The following is a 13656-nucleotide window of genomic DNA, read 5'->3' as shown; positions in this document are numbered from 1 at the left end:
GATGAGAAAAAAAATTTTTTGGTAAGTTTATTCATTTGTAAAGAGGGAATACCTCTCATCAACTACCTCTAAGTGCTGTTTTATATATATATATATATATATACATATACATACATACATACATATATATATATACATATACATACATACATACATATACATATACATACATATACATGCATACATATATATATATATATATATATATATATATATATATATATATATACATATATATATATATCAAAATGTTTAAAGTTACTAAAGGCTGACTAAATATAAGGGAATGGTCTAGGTACAAAATAGAGGAGACAGCTGAATGAGGAACAGACTGCCCTGAAGAAACTTGCACTCTGCTTGGGAAGGGGGGGGAAAGCAGGATGCTAAGTAAAAACAAAGTAACTTGCAGAGAGAGAAGGCACTGATAACTTAGGAGAAATAATTCCCATTGGAGGTGAGCCCAGAAAGCATTCCAAGCCTGGTGAATGAAAGCAGAGTTGTTCAAGGAACAGCTAAAGAAACCACTAGTAGACAAAAGTTTGTCTGGAATGGACAAGTACCACAGCGGGAATAACAGGAAATAAGGTTGAAAAGAATGGAACCTTATCTTTAGAGGGCTTCACATATTGGAACAAGAATTTGTATTGTATCTTTAGAGAGCTAGTTTTGGGGTACTGTATTATGATGTATTATAATGAGTAAATTATGGTATATGAATGCTATGTAATATTATTGTTCTGTAAGAAATGACCAACAGGAGGATTTCAGAAAGGCCTGGAGAGACTTACAGGAACTGATGCTGAGTGAAATGAGTAAAACCAGGATATCATTATACACTTCAACAACAATACTATATGATGATCAATTCTGGTGGAAGTGGCTATCTTCCGCAATGAGAGGATCCAATTCAGTTCCAATTGATCAGTAATGAACAGAACCAGCTACACCCAGAGAAAGAACACTGGGAAATGAGTGTGGACCACAACATTGCATTTACACTCTTTCTGTTATTGTTTGCTTGCATTTTTTTCTTCCCAGGTTATTTTTACCTTTCTAAATCCAATTTTTCTTGTGCAACAAGAGAAGTGTATAAATATGTACACATATATTGTATTTAACACATAATTTAATGTGTTTAACATGTATGGGATTGCCTGCCATCTAGGAGAGGGAGTGAAGGGAAAGAGGGGAAAAGTTGGAACAGAAGTGTTTGCAAGGATTAGAAGAAAGAAGATTCCAATGCCATTAGACAAAGAAAAAGTGATAAGAGATCTACCACTGTGGCAAGAGAGAGAAGCACTGATTGGTGTTAGAGAGTTTGGATGTGGGGAGTTATGGAAACAAAGAGCCATGATTGTGAATCTGGGTGACCTCAAGGGTGGTGTGACTCAGAGGGAGTAGGTAAGTTTGAAGGAAAGTGGGAGGTTGGAGAGGGTAGAAGGGAAGATCAGCTCTATTTTGAATATGTTGAGTTTGGTAGAACATCATGAAATAAGAGTTCAGGGAGTTCAGGGGAGAAATCAGGTCTGAACTTATCTATAAAGAGATAATGGCACTAGATAAATGAAATCACCTAGAAAGAAAAGAGTTAAGAGGAAGTGGACAGAATCGAAAGAAGTTGGTTAAAATCTTGGAAAAGCACTGGTAAAATTTGAAATAAGAGTTCATTAAAATGGTGGATTCAAAAATCAGAATAAAGGATAGAAAACTTTATTACTAAGTGAAATTATGTAACCTGAATAACACAATTGACATGGGATACTTCAATTTGCAAATGATCCCCAACAAAGCACTAATCTATATAAAACTTTATGTAACAAATGTATCTATTTTGAGTCCAGGTAATATAATAACACTTTTTTTCTGACACAAATTTGATACTCAAAATCTCATGAAATATTTGCAGAGATGATTTCTGTCCACTTGTTAGGGGACATACTTTCTTTGGACTACTGAAATTATTATGTTGACTTTTTTGTCTTTTAATACTTTTAATATCATTATCAAATATTATTATACACTTATATTGCTTCATTTTATTGGTCCGCTACTAAAGAAGTAGGTAATATATCTCTGGGATAAAATACTTGGGACCTTTTCAGAGTGAAGAGAAGCAGGAAGACAATTATAAGATACACTGGGCTTGAAATTCTTTTACAGGATTCATAGTTGTGCAAAAGTCAGTGCCCTAGTCCTAAAGAGTTGTAAAACCATGGATCTCTTGATGAACTACAAAACTACTTTGCAACCCACCTTTCTTTAAAATTTAGAAGAAACTATGCTAGATGGTCAGGAAGCATCCTTACAAAATGTTTTATAAGTTTATAACTTTCTCATTTACTTTTCCCATACCATTACTATAAAATCTATTTTAATATGTCAAATATTAATGTCTCTTATATTGTACTTAAATATATTTGTTCCAAAGAGCCAAAAGCATAAATGTGCAACCACTGGTTATGGAAATCTTTGTACAACCTCTGCCCACAAAATTAATCTACATTGAATACTATCTGCATAACCCAAACATTCTTCATATTAATAAAAAACTATAAGCTGATGGGAAAAGCTTGTTTAAAAAAAGGATTCTATCTGCATTATAGACTGATAATATTTCTTGAAGCATTAAAGGGCCATTTGTTCAAATCACTACACATTCTACAAAAGGCTATTCTATAGCACATTTTTAAAAAATGCTAAAATTCTGAATTGTCACAGAACTCATCTTAGAGGGAAATGAAAACATCCCAAAAATAAACAAAAAAGGCAACCAAAGCTTTTTCTACAATTTCCAGTCCTGGGAAGAGGAAGAGCAATAGCTGCTAGAAATGTTAGCCAAGGGAAAGGAGGCTGACTTGTTTACATTCTCTAATTTTGCTGACTAAGTGCTACAAGACTGTTTAAGTGGCTTTATAAGCCAAGCAGTGTGGTTAGATGTGTTGATGAACAATCCCCACACATAAGAAAGCAAGCTTTAAAGTACAAAATGACAAAAGAAATTCTAAAATATAAATTTAACCAATAAATTCATGCAAAAATAATAGTCTATCCCTCAGTCAATATTTAAAATACATTTTCTTTTGTAAGCAGTGAAAGAAGATCCAGTCCCATATTATTCACTCAATGAAATAATTAGGCCAAAGAACTTGCTGTTTTCAAAATTGCCTCCATACTTTCTTTGAATTAAGTCACTTTGAAAACTTACCTGGCAATCAAACCACAGATCTTTAAAGAAACAATGAAAAATGAAGTTACCTAAAACATTCTCTAGAAATGCCTTTTAGTATGCTCCAGTGCTGAGCAGAATGCCTATCACATAGTAAGGTAGGGCTTGTGGCTTATTAACTACCTGTGGATCAATGACAAAATCCCCAGCAGGGGTAGAAGTGACAGGACACTGGCTACAGGAACTGCACTTTCTATGGGAGTTCCTGAAGCATCTAGAGGAACAAAAACAAGAATTCTTGTGAACTTGAAATATGGACCCTATTTGGCTTCCTGGGCCCCTCCCAAGTGCATGTTGAAGAAGCAGCCTTCTCCTATCACTGGTACAAGTCACCTCTCTCAGAAGTGTCAGAAGAGTGAGGCCTGAGCCAATTCAGCAAAGCAGTCCCTCACAAGTGATGAGTTCACTAATGGGATGGGAAATTAATGTCTTATAAAAATGACTCTTAATAATTAAAGAAGTCAATTTGTCTGTATATACAGATTCTACCATTGCATTTGAAGAATAAGAATTGATAAGTCTTCATAGAAGAAGGTATGAATCAGAGCACAGAAATATTCCTGCATCTAACCTGTCTGAACAAGCTCCAACTAGTTCAAAATTGACCAAGTCCAACCCCATCCTAATAAATCTAGCTGATTTTCCCTTTCCTTTTAAAACACAGTGCCAAAGCTATGGTCATCAGCTCAGACTGCAGTTATTCACATCACAAATCTCATCAATCAGAAAAATGGCTTAGTCCCATATACAGTAGCCTCAGTGTCGTATGGAATAAAAATGACAAGAAGCACTAAATCAAATCAATTTTTACCTTATCCTGTTTCTACTAGTTCTTATTGAAACACAAATATTATGAGCTAGAAGTGATCTAGACAGATTATTCAATGCTATTTTTACAGTATACTGAGGCCCCATAAGGTTAGGTGACTTGCACGGGGCTGAAAGTAGACTATACTGTATATACATACAACTGTCTGTACGTACAGCCAGTCCTGACGCCCCATCTAATCCAAGCTTCTGGGACTTATCTGCAGACAGAAAGGTAGGCATTTTGGCAGAATTTAACTCAAAACTGGAAAGGGGAAAAATACTGTACCTTTCATTGCTCTTCCTTTAGACAAAATCTTAGCAAATCTTTGAGGGGCCAGAACAGGGGGATGCCTTAAATAAGCCTGTAACTTCAGTGTGGAGCAGAGAGCTGGTTTAGTCCTTCTGTGTGTGTTCTGGACCAATCTGCCAGTCTGAACTTATGGATCACTATGTAGAATAATTTTTAAAGCAGAAATGATAAGATTGCCAGGGAAACCAATCATATTGGAATGTTTCTTTTAAAAATTCCATGGCCAAGTAAAATCTCAGGTGCAGAGAATAGAGTGACTAATGTCCATGGTTATAGGGCCAGAAACAGGCCTTGGACTTAGGTCATCTTGAGGCCCAGGGCCTGCTTTGATCTCCCCAATCCCACACTCTCTCAATCATCCATCTACTAACAGGCAGAATTACTCATGACAAGTTGAAGCAAGAGTACTGCACCCCCATCTCACTTTTAGTGAATTAGGTCTTTACTTCAGCTGGGTATGACAGGAAGAGTGAGGGAAGAAAAGTTGCTGAACCAGCTTCTGTCATCTCCAAGCTTCTGAGAGTCTACACTTGCCCTCAAGAGCCCATGCAAATCTGGGTCCAGCAGTACTCAATGCAACCTAATTCTCTTAGTGTCTTGTGCCCATTCTTCTTTCCATCCTCAACAGATTAAGGGAGAATCTGTTAATGGGAGTGTTGTCAAAAATTATTAAAATTCAGAGAGTAAGACTCAGGTCCCATAGACTCAGGTCCCATCCCACTGCTGCAGGATACTAATATGGAATCATAACAGTGTTAGAACTTGACATGAAACTAAACAACCTGCATTTCTTTGGAACTCAAAGCTACAAAATATCTTACATAATTCTTAAATCTTTAGAAATAACTCAGATCTTCCTCACCTGTTACAGTATTTTTTCTCAGGCCTCAAAGTAAAGTTTAATCTTACTTTACATATTAATATCTGTTCACAATCTAATACAATACCAAATATTCACTGATTCAGAAAGACCTTTTTCATTTGCAGTTAGTTGGTAAGCCATTGACTGCTGCATAAAATATATTTTAAAAGTCTACCCTTCTCCAATCCATCCTTTCACAGCTGCCAAAGTGATTTTCCTCCTTTATGGGAGGGAGAGAATATAGCACCTACTGTGCCTGGCATAGCACTAAGTACTTTACAAATGTAATTTCATTTGACCCCCCACAAAAGCCCTGGAAGGAAGGTGCTGTTACTATCCTGATTTACAATTTAGGAAATAGCCAACTGAGTCAAGTGCCTGATTCCAGACCCAGGGCTCAGAAGGTGCACGCTATGTGTCTCCCTACTTAGGATCAAACATAAGGTTACCCTTTATGGCCTGCAAAGCTCACCATGGGACTGCCTTTACAGCATTATCAGAATCGTCTTCACCTACGCTACAGCAGGGCCCAAGAGAGGCTTCTCCAGGCTCAGCTTTGACATGAAGGCATCTCTGCCCCTTAGAGTCCCTGGTTTCTTTCAGAATAAGGCCGCCCAAAAGCCTGGGCTGAATCCTACACTCCAGACAATCCAATTTCTTTGTATCCATGTTGTTATTTCTTTATGTTTCTATAGTATTCATAGCCACAAGCATAGCCTCTGCCCTTAGAATGGAAAGCTCTCCGGAAGTCAAGGATTGTTTCACTTGTCTGTTGGCATCCTGGCTTAGTACAGAGCCTAGCACACATTAAGAGTCATATTATATTCAAGACCATCTGGTATAGGCTAAGCAGAGAGAGCAAGGGAACAAAGTAGACAAGGAAATTCAGAAACAACAGAACTCCCAAAAACCCTGGTGCCTGATAAAAGTGGACAATATAAATTGGGAGGGGGAAAAGAAAAAAGAAAAGCAAAAACTGCTGGGAAAACAAAGCAATCTGGCAAAAATTAGGTTTATATCAGCACCTTAATCAGTGTATTCCACGACATACTCTAAATGGATGTGATCTTAATACCATAAAAATTTAAAAGAAAAATAGATCATATACCTTTCACAGCTATGGGTAACAGATGAGATGTATTCTTAAACAGATAAAGGCAATTATAAAAGATAAAATAGGTAACTGATTACATGAAACTGTAAAACTTCTGCACAGACAATATTAATGCATTCAGGATAGGGCTGGTCTACTGGGAAAAAAATCTCTCTCAAATTCCATTGATAAAAGTTTGGTATCCAAGAGATACAAATAAAAATAAATGCATACAATATATGTATAAAATTAATATGCTATTTCCCAACAGAAAAATGTCAAAGGATAAAAAGTTCTCAAAAGAATTATAAAGTAATACAGACCAAAACAAACCTGAGCTTTCACTTCACATTGCAAAACTGGCAAAAATGGCAACAGTGAGATACTGTTGGAAGGTAGATATACTGTTGGTGGAACATGAAGTTGTATAGCCATTCTGAATAGCAATTTGGAATTATACAACTAAAACTAACTGAAATGCCCTTACCCTTTGAATCAGAGATCCTATTACTGGCCTTATTTATACCCCAAAGAAGCCATGAGGGTGAAGAGAGAGAAATCCTCATATTCCAAAATTATTTATAGCAGCATTTTTTTCTAATAGTTCAGAGTTAGAAACAAAGTAAAAATTCAACAACTGAAGAATGGCTAACCATAGTTACCATATATGAATGTAACAGTAATGACTGTGCTATAAAATGTATAACTACAGAGGCAAGGAAAGAGCTACATGAACTGATGGGTCAAGAAAACCATATAATGAGAACAAACTGTAAATATGAAAATAACCATATATATATATATATATATATATATATATATGTCTGTCATATTTGTCATATACTATTGGTATATATATGTATATACCAATAGTAAATGACAAAATTATAAAGATCAAGTAAGAATGAGACAGAAGACCTTCCCCTCCCCCCAATAAAAAGGCCCCTTCCTAGAGGTAAGGTCCAACAAATGGCATATATCAAGAATATTTTGAACTTTTTCAATTTATCAGATCAATTATATTATCTTTTTTCCTTCTTTAAAAAAATACTATCATATGGGATGGCATTCCTAGATGGGATGAGATAATTAAGGTGATATAACAAGTCAATAAAAATTTTAAAAGAATAAAAAGGGAGCTATAATTAATGCTTAGTGTTTGATTATCTGTTTACTAGTTCAACTAAATGATGAGTAAAATTCCATTATATCAAATACTATTAGGCAGCTAGATGGGGCAGTGAATAAAGTACTGGCCCTGGAATCTGTAGGAGTCGAGTCCAAACACCAATTTCCTTGCAAAAAAAAAATCATCTATAATCAAATACTATTACAATGACAATCTATCAAATTACTACTTCTTTTTTCCCCTGAGGCTGGGGTTAAGTGACTTGCCCAGGGTCACACAGCTAGGAAGTGTTAAGTGTCTGAGACCAGATTTGAACTCGGTCCTCCTGAATTCAAGGCTGGTGCTCTATCCACTGCGCCACCTAGCTGCCCCTATTCAAATTACTAGTAAAGGAGGACTCCTCTATAATGAGGATTCCAAGACATGGGAACATTTTGCAAACCAAGTTTCGCCAATAATTCTTTAGCATGTAAGATGGATCACTTTTTCAGGGGCCTTTTCATTTTCAAACAATCATTCTTAAAAATTACAGGCACAACTCTTTCTGCCCTTCAAAGGCAGCCATTACAGCTTTGGAGAGTAATCAGCCTAACAAACCCCAGTTACTCAAAAGTCCAACACCACACAAGAAAGGAAGGAAAAGGGGAAGGTGCTCAGTATGCTCCCCTTTTATTTTCCCAGTTTTGTCGGGTTTCCAGCTTTTGAATTGGAAGTGTAATTTATGTCTATTAAAGAAACCATTCACTCTAGCTACACAGGGAAATTGTCATAATGGAATCCCCTCCAATCAGAATCAACAAGCTTGAAAAAAAGATCAATTTGATCAAACTATTGTCCTTTTAAACTCCTGCTTCTTTATATCTATAACTTTTGATAGAAACACAGGATTTGCCAATTTTGCTCTATTATCTATAAACTCCACATTTGGAGATAAAAAAAGAAAAAGGGACATATGATCTTTCCTTCTGGATGTTAATACCTTTGCCATTATTTCTATTGTAACTGAACTAAGGGGATAGCCACCGTGACCGATATTTGTAAAGATCAATAGGAAAAGCTTTTTTTTTCCCCCCCCCAAGAAAAAAATAATTACAAAAGTTCTATTAAGTCCAGTAAGTCAAGGCTTTATTTATACAGGCGGAAATTCATTATAATTCTATTTAGAATGAGAAACAGAATTGAGTTCAGCACTTCCCTTTTGAACTTAAGACTAATTTGAAAACTGAAACTGAAAACCAACTCTATATACTATATGTTACACAAGAGGAATAAACTCAACAGGTTTTAAGGATTCTTTTCTTATTTCCCTCCATAATCTGAAACGTTTACTAGCTGAGATCCCTTCCAGGGGTGCCTTTTAAAAAAGATATTATGCATATTTGCATTTAACACCATCTTGGGCGAACACCCAAAATTTGCTCAGACAGTGGTTTCTCCAAGCTGACGTTTCGGAAGGAGCAGTAGACCGTAAAAGGCCACAGACAAAGGATATTTCATTTTTCAAAAAAAAAAAAAAAACATCCCTAAATTTAAATGACTCCCATGTCTATCTAGGACAGATTGGGCCGCCCTCCAAGCTTCCTTTTCTCCCGGACACAAACCATTCTCCCGGGTGTTTTAGGATCCCGCCTTGGTCAAAGGATCTGAGGGGTAAAAAGGGAAGGATTTCTAAAATTTTGTTTTCTAAACGTTCGCGAGGTGGAAGGGAGCAGATTTGTACTCATTAGTGCTTTGCTCGAGGTAAAAATAAAAGCAACACCCGTTAAACTGTAAATTGCATTAGGTGATAAACACCGGCGAGAAGTCCCAACCCCACTGAGGCCCCGCGCCGAAGAACCGCGTCTGGGGCCGCCCCGGGAGCACCGTCCTGCCCCGTCTACCTCCCGCACGTGACGCTGTGGCAAAGCTGCCAAAGTTCCACCGGCCGCGGCGTTGGGGGGGGGGGGCCTCCGAGGGGAGACCCGGGTCACAATCGCGCTGCTGCCCGGCAGGGGGGCCGGAGGGGGGGGGGGGGGGATCAAGGCCAAGGGCGCGCGCGCGCACATACCCCAGCAGCGGACTCACCTCCGAACATGTGCGGGGAGAGGTGCGCGGGCAGCGAGCCTATTACGAGGCGGGGCCCGCCGGCGGCCGAGCGGCCCTCGTCGGAGGTGCTGTTCACCGAGTCCTGCGAGCCGTACGGGCCGCTGCTGCTGCTGCTGCTGGGGATATGCACGGCAGACTGCGCCGCTCGGGCGCCGCCGCCGCCGCCGCCCAGGGAGCGGCCGCCCCCCCGGGACGCCGAGGCCGAGCCCGAACCCGAGGCGGCCGCGGACGGAGCGGGGGCAGCGGCCGAGCCCGAGGCGGCCGAGGTCGGGGGTGCGGGCGCGCGGCCCCGCACGGCGCCGCCGGCCGGGGGCAGGTCGGAGCCTGAGTAGGCGCGGGCGCGGCCGTTGGCAGCGGCGGGGGCGCTCTGCTTGGCGCCCATGGCCGGGCCGGGCCGGGCCGGAGCCTCAGGTGGGCCGGAGCCGCCGCGCCCAGGAGCCGCCGGGGCCGCCGCTAGGTGAGGCCGCTGTCCCCTCCCCGGGCCTCGGCACCGCCTCCTCCTCGGCTGGGACTGGGCCCAAGAGCGCCGCCGCCTCCGCTGCTGCTCCCGCTGTCACCGCCGCCGCTGCTGCCGCCGCTGCCGCTACCGCCGCCGCCGCCGCTGCTGCCTCCGCCACCAGCGCCGCCGCCGCCGCCATTCTCCGCGGCCGCCGCCTCCTCCTTGTGAAGCCTCCGCCGCCCCAGGCCTGGGGGGAGGCGCCCGCCCGCCCGCCGCCGCCGCTGCCGCCGCCGGGCCGCCTGCCCCCCGCCCCCGGCTCCGCCCCCTCCGAAGCAACGCCCCGCCTCTACGGCCGCCTCCCCGCGACTCCCGGCAACCGCCGCCGCGCCCCCAGTAACGTGCCGCCGCCGGGGCCAAGGGCGAGGATGGAGGGGGGTGCCGTGGGCTAGGGTCACGTGGGGCAGCCACGGCTGGGGAAAAATCGGGTCGTCCTGGCCGTCCCCAGCTGTGCACCTTCGTTTTCTTCTTCGAGGTTCGCGGTTCGGTTTCCCCTTTTCCTTTCCTTTCACACATTGATTTCCACTCCTCGGACTTCTCACCCCTCTATTGAGCTAAGGTACAGTCCGCTCAAGAGGATCTACTGCGGGATGAGCGGGTGATGGACATACTGCTGCCCCGCCCCCTTCCCCAGTCTTTCCACCCCCCGCGGGGCTGAGTCGAGGTACAATCCGCCCCCGAGGGCACGCCGGGGGCAGGGTGGGATGATGGACGGTCCGTGGCTCCGCCCCCTGTCCTCCAAGGTGAGCGGTACTCCGGCACAGCCCCGCCTCTTCCGCGGGCCGAACGCTGATTGGCCGATAGGCGCAACCGGTCCGAGGCCCGTCCCCAACTGGAAGCTCCCTCCCTTCAGGCCCCCCACGGTGAGCACGTGGTTCCCGATTAGGGAGGCCGCTTCTGGGAATTGCTTTGTATGTTTTGAGGAGAGTATTGGAGGACGTAATTTAGGCTACCGGGAATCCCCCTCCTCCTTCCCCCGGTAGCTGCTTTGGAAATCTTGGACCTGGGAACTCACAGCCTCTGCTTGGAGGTGGCCCGTGACCTTGGTCAGCTGGAGCTCCCTGCCAGGAGCTTGTTTATGTTCCGTCTCTCCGGTTGGACTGGGCGCTCCCTGAGGTCCGGGACTGGAGCTAGTATGTAGTAAGTGTCCAGGGAACGCCCACCGGCTGCCGACCACGCCGCCGAATTTTGTTCCTACAGTGGCCTAAAAGACACCCAAACCCTTAAGGCGCCGGTGCTGTCTGCCCTCCGAGGCTGTTCCAGCCTCCCCGGGCCCGAAGCTGGGATCCAAAACACGCGGACCCCAGCGACGCCTTTTCCATTCTTCTGATTTATTAAGTGCTAAGCGCTCTGCCTAAATTGTGCCATTTACAGAAATAAATACAGAGAACAGAAACTGCAGGCGGGAGGCCGGACCAGGCTACCCAGCTGGGAGCAACCTAAATCTGCCTGTGGGCACCTTTCACGCAAGCTCTGCCCTTTGGGGCTGAGGACAAGGGAAGCTCTTTCCAAAGAAAGCCTTCCACATACTGGAAGCAAGCCGTTTTCTTCTCTTCTCCGGAGCATCCGGGTTCCTAATGATTGCCCCTTTAGTGCCCGGTCTCCGGCTCCTTCACCAGCCAGATTTCCATGTTCTTTTAAAAATCGAGGCCTGAAGCTGAATTTAGAGCTCCCATCTAATCTGGGCAGGTCTTTTAAATTTTTGTTCTGCCTCCACCTGCAGCGGCTGTTATTTAAAGTATTTCCTTTAAATGCTAATGAACGATTCACCCGCTCTGACGGGATCACTCCCGGAGAACATTGGTGAGGGGAGGGGCCCAGCGGCAAGATTGGGCCTGGAGGCCCCGGCTTCTAACCTTGGGATGCCCCTTTAAAATTGTTTTCTGAGCTTGGGCAAGTCACATTTGAAGATTTCAGTTTCCTCATCTGTACAAGGAGAACACTAGACTAGATGGGCTCTGAAACCACACCTAGCTCCAAGATTCTATTAGCACAGTGCCTGGTATACAATTGGCACTTAATAAGTGCATTTTAATTTTTAGGCCCCTGGTTAAGCTTGATTGTAAGCTTGCCTATGAGTTCTAAAGCATATATTTCATTTGATAAATAATCACTAAGTACAAGTCCCTATGTCGCCAAAAAGAGTGAAACGGTCCTCCAAAAAGCTTACAATCTATCTGTTAACTCAGCCAATGTAAAAGAGTTTAGGTGGGGAGTAGCAAAAGCTCCCTTTAGGGCAGGAATCTTAACCAGAGATCTAAAAACTAAGGTGAAGGAACATTTGTATCTTTATCAGTCACCTTTTTATTTAAAAACATGATTCTGAGAAGCATTTCATAAACATCACCACATAACCCCGGAGATCTGTAAGGCACATAACTGTTGACAGATCTCTGCTCTGGGGGACTGACTACATGTGACTTAAGCAATGAAGGAAGTTAAACCCAAAGCGCATTCAAGGCATGATGACAAAGGTGGGAGATAGGACACTGAGTTAGTTGGGACAGAGTGCAGCTAATAGGCTGGACAAGAATAAGGAGTGAGGAAACTCATCTGAAAAGTTAGGCTGCCTTTGCAGTCTTATTTCTCTGCCTTCCCGAATTCTCCTCTGCTTAAACCAGACTATTGGCTAACTGTTCCCTGCTTCCATGGAGCCATTGCACCTGCAATGTACCACTTCCTCTTACCCCGTAGGATTGTGGGGCCCAGCTCAGATCCCTGATCCCTAGCTGGGTGGTGCTTTCTCTTTGAAAGTTTGTATCAAGGGATAAGTAACTGTATTTACTTCTCTGGGCAGATGCCCTGTTCCCTGAATGAATGTATTCAAGGGCAGCAACTGTTTCATTTTGATGTGTCATGTTATGACTTGGCCCTAGGAGGCTTGCTGAATAGAATCTCAACGGTTTAGAGGTTTATAGGGTTATTTCATTTAGTATATATACAGGATTATACATATGTGCCATATAGAGATTATCTAGGTCAGTTTCTCAGTGTGGCTGCCAATAGCTAGTCCTGATTCAACAAATTTTGCTTGGGGCCATATGATCCCAGCAGTTGGCTAAACCAGTTCTAGAGAAAGTACCCACGTGGAGGTGGAACTCGAACTCAAGGAGCCCACTTTATCTAGCTGTTTTCCACACCAGGCTTTTCTCAGAAGCAGCCCATCTCTGTCCATTCCTGGTTCTTGGAACAGTAATTTAATCAAGTGCTTAGCACTTAGCGAGGTCCAGCAAGGAATGCTTAAAATATGCCTAGGGACTTATTTAGGAGATTACCTCTGCTTCCAGATTGGTGTGACAACTCCCACTTAAGCCTATTCACTGTTCCATGTTTCAACAGACCACAGCTCTCTTCCCAGTCTCACATTCCCAAATAAAATGTTGCCATCCCCATTAGAGTATAAACTACTTGAAGACTTTCCTCACTTGAATATTTATATCCCCTGTATTTAGCACAATACCTTGAACCTAGTTAGTGCTTAATAATTTGGTGATTGATTAATGAGCCTGTGTCCCATTTAAATGAACATTTATTATTTTTCTATTCTCCTAATTTAAAAAAAAATTAACATTCTTTTTTTCTGCATTTTTATAGCTTTTTATTTACAAGAGATATGCATGGGTAATTTTATAGCACTGATAATTG

At 42.8% G+C, this 13656-nt stretch overlaps 1 protein-coding gene across 2 annotated transcripts in view; it reads right to left on the bottom strand.

Moving 5' to 3' along the window:
- Positions 1 to 10236, bottom strand: part of ZNRF2 (zinc and ring finger 2) — a 42503-nt gene extending 32267 nt beyond the window's left edge. The window contains exon 1 of one of the 2 annotated variants that reach the window (XM_074266809.1): positions 9495 to 10236. In XM_074266809.1, the coding sequence (XP_074122910.1) occupies positions 9495 to 9897 (403 nt within the window). In that variant the 5' untranslated portion in view covers positions 9898 to 10236. The remainder of the gene's footprint in view (positions 1 to 9494) is intronic. The other variant, XM_074266808.1, reaches the window with a different exon arrangement.
- Positions 10237 to 13656: the final 3420 nt, after the last annotated feature.

The sequence above is a fragment of the Sminthopsis crassicaudata genome, chromosome 5, assembly GCF_048593235.1.
Source record: "Sminthopsis crassicaudata isolate SCR6 chromosome 5, ASM4859323v1, whole genome shotgun sequence".
In the NCBI taxonomy this organism is placed as follows: domain Eukaryota; kingdom Metazoa; phylum Chordata; class Mammalia; order Dasyuromorphia; family Dasyuridae; genus Sminthopsis; species Sminthopsis crassicaudata.
Note: the sequence above shows the minus strand (reverse complement) of the source record. Positions and strands in the feature narration are given on the sequence as shown.